We start from the raw sequence: 10,413 nt of genomic DNA, 5'->3' as shown, positions 1-10,413 counted from the left end.
ATTCCTTCATAAATTAGCTATCTTACGACGAACTTTGCGTCATAAGTTTATGTATTATTGTAGTGGGAATGTGGGGTCCATCTTGTTAACTAGCGACTCTTGACTAAATTTCTGATAAATTAATGCGTAGAAAGTTGTGAGGATTTTTCAAACTTACTACTCAAGCAAAAATGATGAAACTTTTTCGTCATAAATTGACAACTTACGATATATTAATTAGAGCTTTAAATTTCGTCATAAAAAAGTCTGTTTGTTTTAGTGTCTAGCACCTACACATCAACCACATTGTCCTCCGGCATACTTTGTTAGTTACTGAGAATATGATAATCAGTAAGTAAAATCTAAAAAGAAGATCACTGTATAATTTTTTTTCTGTCTTTTCATACTTATATCAATGAGAAATAGGTTAAACAAAGATATTAAAATTTTAATAATTATGAATAAAAATATTATAATTGAACCGATATAGAAATGTTGATGATAGAGGTTTAGATAGTAAGATTTAGACAAATACAAAGCCTATCATATTTGATATATTAATAAATCATCCTAAGACTACACTCACTAGCAAAACATTTCAATAATGGTTGATTTAAATTTTCTAGCAAAAACTGATGGAAAAACTAACTCATAAATGTTGTCATATGTTAGCAATAAAAAGTAATTCAGTAATGTGGAATTGGTCGGATAATTTAATTTCTAAATCGTATGGGTAATGATATATTTTATTATCCCACCAAATTTAATAGGATTCGGCATATTGATAAAACCTACTCATTTATTTCCTACTGATTTTGATAATTTGATAGAATTTGCTACCGATAAAATCTATTAATTTATTTTATATAATTCTGGTAGAATTTTGTATCATAGTATGATCCAAATTAAGACAATGATCACTATTCCATATATATTCTCCATGGGTAGAGTTTCTACTGAGATTTTTAGAGTAACATTTTCCTTGCCGTGTGAATTTACAAAGTCTTGAAGATTATTATTTTGAAAGCTAAAAAACTTCAATAAAATCTTAAATGAATTATAATATCTCAAACCAGCTTCTACTTGCATGCTTTGTTCCACCCAAGAATATAATAAAATATAATACTGGGCTGTCTTAAAACCTTTTGGAGTCCAACATTGTCAGTGTCAAAAAAAAGCCCAGTACAAAACCTTATACATACCTGTGATAGTGGAGACACGAGGTTGGTACATCCATTCTCAAGTTGAGCTGCTGCAAAAAAAATTAGGGTTCGAAATGGCAAGAAGGGAAAACTGCAAGAAGAACAATTCCGAATTACCTCACGAACTCATGTTCAAAATATTCTTCTTGTTACCTGTGGCAACACTTCTTCGCTGCAAATCAGTTTGCAAAACATGGTTATCAATCATTTCAGACCCTCAATTCGTCGAAGCTCACTGCATCGAATCCCAGAAAAGACAACCCAGTTCAGTAACTGAACTTTCGAGCGACCAAATCTGCATTGATAATCATGAAAGTAAAACCCTCCTCCAACTGTCAATATTCTATGATGGTATAATTCATTTCTTATCTTGTTGTAATGGCCTTGTTTGTTTTGCCAATACTGCTTATAGTACTATATTTCTAGGGAATCCGATGACTAGGCAATTCAAGAAAGTTCCTACTCCTCAGAAACAAACAGCTGGTAGTTTCAGTATTGGGTGTAAGTTAGGGTTTGGTTTTGATGATGTTTCTCAGGATTACAAGATCATTAGGTTTGTTTGTGACCATAAAGATAGTAGTTATAGTATCGAAGCTGAGATGTATTCTGCGAATGAGGATTCTTGGAAAGAGATTAGGGTCCCTATTGGCCTAGAGACGACATTTCAGTTTGTTAGACATCGAAGAGGATGTGTATTTCGTCCTGATCAAAGCAGGGTATTGTATTTTGAAGGCTTTCGTGAGGTACTATCGTTTGACTTGCATGATGAAGTGTTTAGACTGCATCCGTATCCCAGACCTACAAAGTTACCATTGCCAGGTGTACCAAAGTCTTATCTTCTGGAATTTGAAGGGTCTGTTGCTATGATCTGTGATGAATCTAGTGGAGATGGTGAAACAGTTCATAGTCTATGGACATTGGAAAGGGATTGTGGCAATTGGATTAAACAATTTAAACTTGAGGATTGTATAAAGAATGATCACATAATTCTATATCTGGGTGATGGACAGTTTGTTGTTAATGGACTAAGTTATTATAGACGTCGAAGTCGATCTATCTATTACTACTACAATAGGAAAAATGCCAAAGAGTATCTTGGAGCATCTCCGGCCAGACAGGTTATTTCAGTTGTCAAGTTTAATGAGAGCCTTGTTTCCATCAAAGGGTTTAAACAGCTAGAAGATGGAGTATTCACAGCAGATAGTATCATATAAAGAAACACAATGCATAATGTTGGTCATCGATCAGCTTTTCAATTTCAGTTTGATCTCTTGTTTTTTAGTACTTTCTTATATCACTAAGCTTTGTTTCCATTAAAGCATTTGAACAAGTGAAGTCTGCGAGCAATTGGCTTTGCATAAACTTACTTTTATTGAATGTGCTTGCATTATATGAACTATTTTTATGCGTTGTATGTCTTAACTTTCTACTTTGGCCACTTCAGTAGCTATTTTTTTCTATTATATCCTCCCACTCCTCGCGTTGATTAATAAAGCCAACAGCTCTTTGCATTACAGTCTCCAAAACAAGAAGACGAGGTAAATATCCTTAATTTTAAAGTTGTTGAATTTTAGTGTATAGTGTTCGTATACTTTTAAATAGAAGTTTATAATTTGGAATGCTATATGCCTATATCTATATGAATGTGTGTGTGTGTGTGATATTTTATTTGATTTTCTTTGAATGCATTTTGTATATCTTTGTAGCTGACTACATTACTATTACCAAAAAAGGATTAGGTTCATGGCTGGCCAATACTACTGACCCGTTTTAAACATATATAGGTAATTAAAGTATAACTTCTTGCATCTTTTGTAATTACTGCATATTTATCTTCCTATTGAATGTTTTTAAATTGAAAATTATATAGGGAATGAAGTTGAAAGAAGCTGGGGAATCTGCTGGAACATGTGTCCAAACAGAAGAGAAAATTCAGTGTTGCAAGATAAAGGTTAAATAAGGTAATTATTATATGCATCCATAGATACTGCAGAATTGTCTTTAGGATTTGTTTCCAGTAATGCACACAAGACTCTTCATATGTTCCTGGCCAAATTTTTGATTACAAAAGTGTAATATATATTATTGGTTTTATTTTATATATATGTCGATTGAGACTTGTTGAATGTTGATATTGATAATTTTAAGGATGCCTGCTCAGTTGGAGGTCATAGCCAAATATTTCATGCTATTATTGGTTTGAGTTTTTTTTTAATGTATGACCCTAGCTATCCATATGTGAAATTTCTATATAATTAAAGACACCTGGGGTTATATATATTTAATTTGGACAGGCTGGATCGACATATCTATCATGACCTGCGGAAGTGAGATACTAATGGGATCAATGTGGTAGATATACATAGCATGACAGGCTATATTGCATTGAATTTGAAAGACTGCCATATAAAGGTCCTCAGATGTTGATAGATAACTAGCAAATTGACATAGTACTTGCTATGTTACTAGCTACATATGTAATGTATCATTACTCAGTATAAGATTCTTATTTATGAACCTTCAAGAAATTATTGAAGTTGTAAGCTTCGTTATTTCTAAAAGGAAGAAAAAGAAAAAACTCCTTTATTAAGAATGGTAATTGAAAGAAAGAATAGCCCAATACTAGTTAAAATGGTTGCCTTGACTGCCTAGGTATGTAGCCATTACAAATTTTTTTGGCATGACTTGAATAGTACTGTAAGAATCATAGGGAACTCGTAGAGAAATGGCCATGGACAAATGATTTGGGCATAAAATTGAGGTGTCAAAGATAAATATACAAGTGCGGAATCCACAATTTAAAAAACTATCTATAAAATTTGACCCTGCATTTATGTCCTCGATCTATACACAATGCCATAAATAAAACATTTAGGCGAAATTGGGGCGAAACTGTACAATGAACGCAGAACACGTGTGTTAGGGTAGGGGACAATTAGGACACTTCCTGCACAAACTCATCTTTTCAGCCTCTTCTCCCTCTCTTTCTTCAAGCCACTTAAGATTTGAAATTCATGCTCTAACAAATTGATTTTGATGGCAAGATGCCCTAACTTTGATAAATGTTTGCCGGCAGAATTTGAGAATTGTCAACGGAAATTTTTGTTGCAGTATGCGAAAACGGTTGTAATGGAAGTGCAAGTAGTTGTGAAGATTTCAATAATTTGTGACTGCATTGTTGTTTGTTCTTCACAGATCCCAGTGCTTCACTAGCAGAGGGTATAAACCCACTTAAAATTGCAGCCTCAGCGGCTCAGCCAAGTGTTATCTTGATGACTGAGCCTTTAACCATTCAAATAACATAATGATATGAGTCGATCATGTCCGGTGAGCTGGTATCAATCTAATTAAGCATAATGTGGAACCATCATGCAATAATGTTGAATTCAAATATGCATATATGTAGAGTTATTCTAAAAGGTTTGTTATTTTCTCTCTTAATAAAATTTTACTAGCACATATCACATATGCAATAGTCAATAGTGTTCAATTAATTGCTATCTCGAATTGCGTTAAGCTAAACTTTGGATCTAATGCCTGATGCTTTGCGTTCACTGTCTGGCTTAGGCCAAGGTAAACATGAAAGTCATGAAAGTCATTTTTGGCTTAGGCGGCTAAGATTACTATATAGTATTAATATACAAGCGTCAGACGACTCTCTGTGGTTATATAACAATACTGTGTACTTCAATTTTTGGATTGTCTACCTGCAGAATTGTAGTTGCTAGCAAGGATAGGTGCTTTAAGATAGATACAGAGAGAGTGTATGTACAGAGACCAGTTGATTTACACTTGCAACTACTTACATTATATCATAATTATACATAGATTTTAGAATAAATATTTTTACAGTATCACAAGAGTTAATTAGGTTACTGTGTAAAGTCAGTTTAAATATAAAAGGAATAATAATCATTTAGGAACAAGGTGTGCCGCAGGTATCGCCAGTTCTGGATCATTAGGAACACATATTCGGTCAAAATTGCAGACACTTTTCATAGATTTGTGTTATTATAAGATCTGTTCACTAAAAAAAAAAGATCTAATACATATTGTATGTCTAAAGACACTACAACAAAACCGGATATTTACAACAAACAACTTGCGACGAAATAGGCGGACGCGTAAAACTTATGACGGAAAGACAAAACCCTTGTATAATATACCATGAACAAACGACAGATACAAGTCCCCGTCATATTTTTAGATGTACTTAAAAAAAAATTGGTGCTGACAAAAAAAATAACGATAATATTTCTCCGCACATCAAAGTCGTCGCAAATTTCTGTCGTAAGATGGCTGAAGACCAAATTCCGTCGTAAGTTAAGCACGTTAGTTAACTATCCGGTTTCCGAGAAAAAAAGTGAATTAAAATTAATATTTTTGTTTTAAGATAGTCGCCGCAAGATAGCATACTTGTACAAATCTATTCTTGTCGTAAATAAAGCGTCAAAAGTTTAATATATAAAACATTATCTACTGTCAAAAAAAGGGAAAGAGATATAAAATCCCCCAAATATCTTTTGTCGTAAGTATCCACCGTAAAAAGTCTTTTTTTACTTCAAATCTTTGGAACCGTCGTAAGTTAATTAAGCATTTTGCTCACTTCTGGTTTGCCTTTAATTTCCAATCTCAAAAGTTTAATCTTAACAAAAAAAAAGTACAACCTTAAAAAACACATTAAAGAATCTAAATTACAATCTTACATAAACACATTAAATAATCAGCTGTCAAGATGTTCAAAAACCGACATACTAATTAAGTTCAAATAGCGTTACATGATAAATTCAAAATTACATATGAAGTTGATCAAATTTAAACTCGCATTACATCAATAAATATTCCCAAAAACAGGAAGCTTACTAAATACAATATTAACAAAAAATAACATAAAGCTCTAGATGCTATTCCTAAAATCTTTTGCCACCTTGTTTTGGACCTCCATTAGAAGAATTTAGGAAGAGGATGGAGGAGGGCTAGTAGGATACCTGTGCATCTCTTTTTCACATTAGCATATCCTCTCAAAGGAATGATAAATGATAATGTGAGGAATTATAATGTAAAAAAACCTATAATTACATACTAAACCTGATCAAGTAAACTCTGACAAATACAACTACATATTTCATACCCAATCATGCGGACCCTCACAATTATAATTACATTTTTCAAATACTATTGGATTTGAATCAGATAGTGTTGGTCCTTGTACTGCTACTGATTGTACTGATCTGAAACTGCTAATTAAGAGTCTTTGGCTTTTTTGCTGGTGCGGCATGTTCCTGCATTTGCGATCGCCTGGCATGGGAAAATATCAATTACAAGTCAAGAAGTTTCATCAAAGTTCAGCTGGATGCATCGATATGGGAAAGCAGTTGCACTATAAAGATGTACTAGCAGAAATTTAGGCCGACTTTGGTCATGTACATCTTTAAGTAGATAGAATATCTCCTAATAATATATTATTTTAGGGGTTTTTTGAATTGTATTATACACATAATTTTTAAACAAAAATTGGTCATTTTTGGTCATATATAATTATAAAATTTCAGATAAGATAAGATAACTAAATCGAAAATAGCAGCTAAACTTAATCTATAAAAATCTTCACTTGTTTTCAACTGTGCTACTCTTGTCTACAGTACTTCAACCAGATCAACTTATATTTATTTATGTGTCCTGTGCTAACAAAATCAATTGATTTTTATATTTATAAAATTGAATCAATAAAAAACATGACAATAGATAAGTAAAAATAAAAAAAATGCATATTTTACACTTTTGTCACATTTTATATCACTAGCCATGGGAATAAGAAAATTACTACTTTAAAAAAAACTATTTTACACATTATCATATCTATAAATACACGGTGAAAATATTTTTTACAATCGAAAAGTGTAATCATGAACTATTTTAAATTAGGAGTCGAAATTCAAACTGATATTCGAATAATAAAATATTCTAAATAATTTAATTAGTATGTGTTCTTTTTCTTAGATTTCTCGTCACGATACTAAATAATATTTTATGAAATAATTTCTAATTGGATCATAATTTTCTATATTATGTTTCCTCAACTAAAAAACCTGATAAAATTTTTGATTTATAAGTAAGATTAACAAAAAAAATGAAAATCTATATGTAAAAATTAAAATAGAGTATTTGTCTTGTTGATGGATATTTTTCTTGCCATGGGAAATTAAAAAAAAAAATTGAAGATTATTTTTTTTAAAATTTAAAAATTCAATAATTTTTTGAATACACACTTATGTAATTATTATGCAAGAGTAGTGTTAGATACCCGAATTAGGTATCATTTATAATTTGAAAGATACCACATGTCAAAATATAATAATGACAGTGATTCAAGTGAGTCATTGTTGGGTATTTTTGAAAAATTGTCATTTTATTTTATTTTTTATTTTTAATGTTGTATTGTTGTGCAGCTGTTCTCACTCTCTATAACGCGACTCATATAATAATTGTTTAAATTAGTGATTGATGTGAACAAGGTTCTTTTTAATTAATACCGGCGTGAAACATATTTTTTATAAATATTTAAAAAATAATTTCGAATTCATGATATTTTTTTTATATAAATAATAAACTAAATGGAATTTTTAAATTAATTTGTGCCTCAAAATATAATAAAATATAATACTGGACTGTTTATGAGTCCAATTTTGTCAGTGTCAAGCCCAGTACATAACCTAAGTGATAGTTTACTCTGGTACTTACATCCCCAAATTGAGATGGTCCAATTTTGTCTGTGTCAAACCCAGTACAAAACCTTGTATACAAGTGATAGTTTACTCTCTCGAGGTTGGTACTGACATTCCCAAATTGAGCTGCTGCAACATAAATTAGGGTTCCAAAATGGCAAGAAGGGAAAACTGCAAGAAGAATAATTCTGAATTGCCTCACGAACTCATGTTCAATATATTCTTCTTGTTACCTGTAGCAACACTCCTTCGCTGCAAATCAGTTTGCAAAACATGGCTGTCAATCATATCAGACCCTCGATTCGTCAAAGCTCACTGCATCGAATCCCAGAAAAGACAACCCAGTTCTGTACTGGAAGTTGCGAGCGACCAACTCTGCATTGATAATCATGAAACTAAAACCCTCTTTGAACGGCCAGAATATCTTTATGGTATGTCCCATTTCATATCTTGCTGTAATGGTCTTGTTTGTTTAGCCAATCATGATTCTCATATTATATATTTGGGGAATCCAAGTACTAGGCAATTCAAGAAACTTCCTACTCCTCCGAAAAAAACTGATTTACGTTATTGGTTTATGGTAGGGTTTGGTTTTGATGATGTTTCTGGTGATTACAAGATTATTAGGATTGTTTGTAAATGTAAACATATTAGTTACAATATCGAAGCTGAGATGTATTCTGCTAAGGAGGATTCTTGGAAAAAGATTAAGGTTCCTGAGGGCCTAGAGAAATTTAAGTTTCCTCGTTTTCGAGGAGTAGGTGTTTTTCTTCCTGATCAAACCAGAGTATTGTATTTTGAAGGCTTTTATGAGTTATTATCATTTGATTTGCATGATGAAGTGTTTCGAGTGCATCCATTTCCCAAACCTGGAAAATTACTATCCCTAGGTAAACCAATAAAGTCTAGTCTTCTGGAATTTGAAGGTTATGTTGGTATTATCTATGAGGAATCTAGTGGTGATGGTGAAACAGTTCCTAGTCTATGGACATTGGACGGGGATTTTGGTAATGGATCTTGGACTAAACAGTTTAATTTTGAGGATCATATAAAAAATGATCATGTGACTCTATATCTGGGTGATGGACAATTTGTTGTTGCTGCAGAAAGTTATAATTATTCCCTTCAAAGCATCTTTTACTACCACAGAAAGAATCAATCAAAGGAGTATCTTGGAGCATCTCCCGCCAGAGAGCTTACTTCAGTTGTCAAGTACAATGAGAGTCTTGTTTCCCTCAAAGGGTTTAAACAACTAGAATAAAGTAATCACTGGAGATAGTATCTTATGAAGAAAGACAATGCACATTGTTGGTCATTAACTTTTTGGTTTCAATTCTCATGTAACTTGGTACTTTCTTGTATTTCTAAGCTTTGTGTTCATAAAGCATTCGAATAAGTGAAGTCTGCAGGCTTGGCTTTTCATCAACGCCTATTGAATGTGTGCGCTTGCATAATTATTATCAGTATGCTCATTATATGAACTATTCTGTGTTGTATGTTCTACTCCCTCGGTCCCTTTTGAGTTGTCATTTTGAAAAAAAATAATGTTTAGTTACATGTGTTATTTTCATAATTACCACTAATTTTTGCACTAAATTACACATCTTATGAATATATTAGTTGTAAAGTTAAACATTGGAAATAGCTAGAGATGGAAGGGTATGGTTTTGAACAAAAATGTTGAAAACGTTTAAAATAAGGGAAGGACAATTATTCAGGGACAAATTTTTTTGTCAAAAGAGAAAATAAAATAGGGACGGGGGAGTAACTTTCTTCGGCGGTGACTATTATATGCATCAATGAATACTGCACAATGGTCTTTAAAATTTGTTTATACTGACGCACGCAAACACCAAAATTTCGATTATGTTAAAAATATTACTCCTCTGTCCCATTTTAACTGATGTTTGACTTTCTAGCACGTATATTGAGATGTAAAAAAATAATATCTACACTCAATAAAATAATTCAATTCTTATATCACATAAAAGTTTAGGTTCTAAACTTTTATTTGATATAAATTTTATAAAGAATTATTAAGTTTAGATGTGATTTTTTTAACATCTTAAAATACGTGTAAAAAAATCAAAAGCAGTTAAAATGGGACGGAGGGAGTATATATATTCTTGGTTATTTTTATTTTTTATTATGTTAAGTATGTTATATATATTTGATATTAATATTTTTAAGCGTGCCTACTCCGTTGGAGGTCATAATTAAACATGTGAAATATCTATCAACTTAAAGTGAACACCAGGATTTTTATCATAAATTGACATTTTATCATTACCTCCCCAATGATGCATTAATCGGATTCATATGATAGATATACATAGCTATAGCTCAAGTTGACAGGAAGGTTTGACACCTAGATGTTGGCTTACCACCACAAAAGAGATATATATAGAATTCATTTTTTTTTAACAAATTACTTTTAAAAAATTTGACTTACCACCACAAAAGAGATATATATAGAATTCATTTTTTTTAACAAATTACTTATAAAA

At 31.8% G+C, this 10,413-nt stretch overlaps 2 protein-coding genes across 2 annotated transcripts; both read left to right on the top strand.

Moving 5' to 3' along the window:
• The first annotated feature begins 1,255 nt into the window (after positions 1-1,255).
• On the top strand, positions 1,256-2,395 carry LOC108224598 (putative F-box protein At3g16210). Its single transcript, XM_017399271.2, has one exon. The coding sequence runs from the start codon at positions 1,256-1,258 to the stop codon at positions 2,393-2,395; it is 1,140 nt and encodes a 379-aa protein (XP_017254760.2).
• Positions 2,396-8,060: 5,665 nt separating this feature from the next.
• On the top strand, positions 8,061-9,167 carry LOC108224591 (F-box protein CPR1-like). Its single transcript, XM_017399264.1, has one exon. The coding sequence runs from the start codon at positions 8,061-8,063 to the stop codon at positions 9,165-9,167; it is 1,107 nt and encodes a 368-aa protein (XP_017254753.1).
• Positions 9,168-10,413: the final 1,246 nt, after the last annotated feature.

Source organism: Daucus carota, chromosome 1 (assembly GCF_001625215.2).
Source record: "Daucus carota subsp. sativus chromosome 1, DH1 v3.0, whole genome shotgun sequence".
Lineage (NCBI taxonomy): Eukaryota > Viridiplantae > Streptophyta > Magnoliopsida > Apiales > Apiaceae > Daucus > Daucus carota.
Note: the sequence above shows the minus strand (reverse complement) of the source record. Positions and strands in the feature narration are given on the sequence as shown.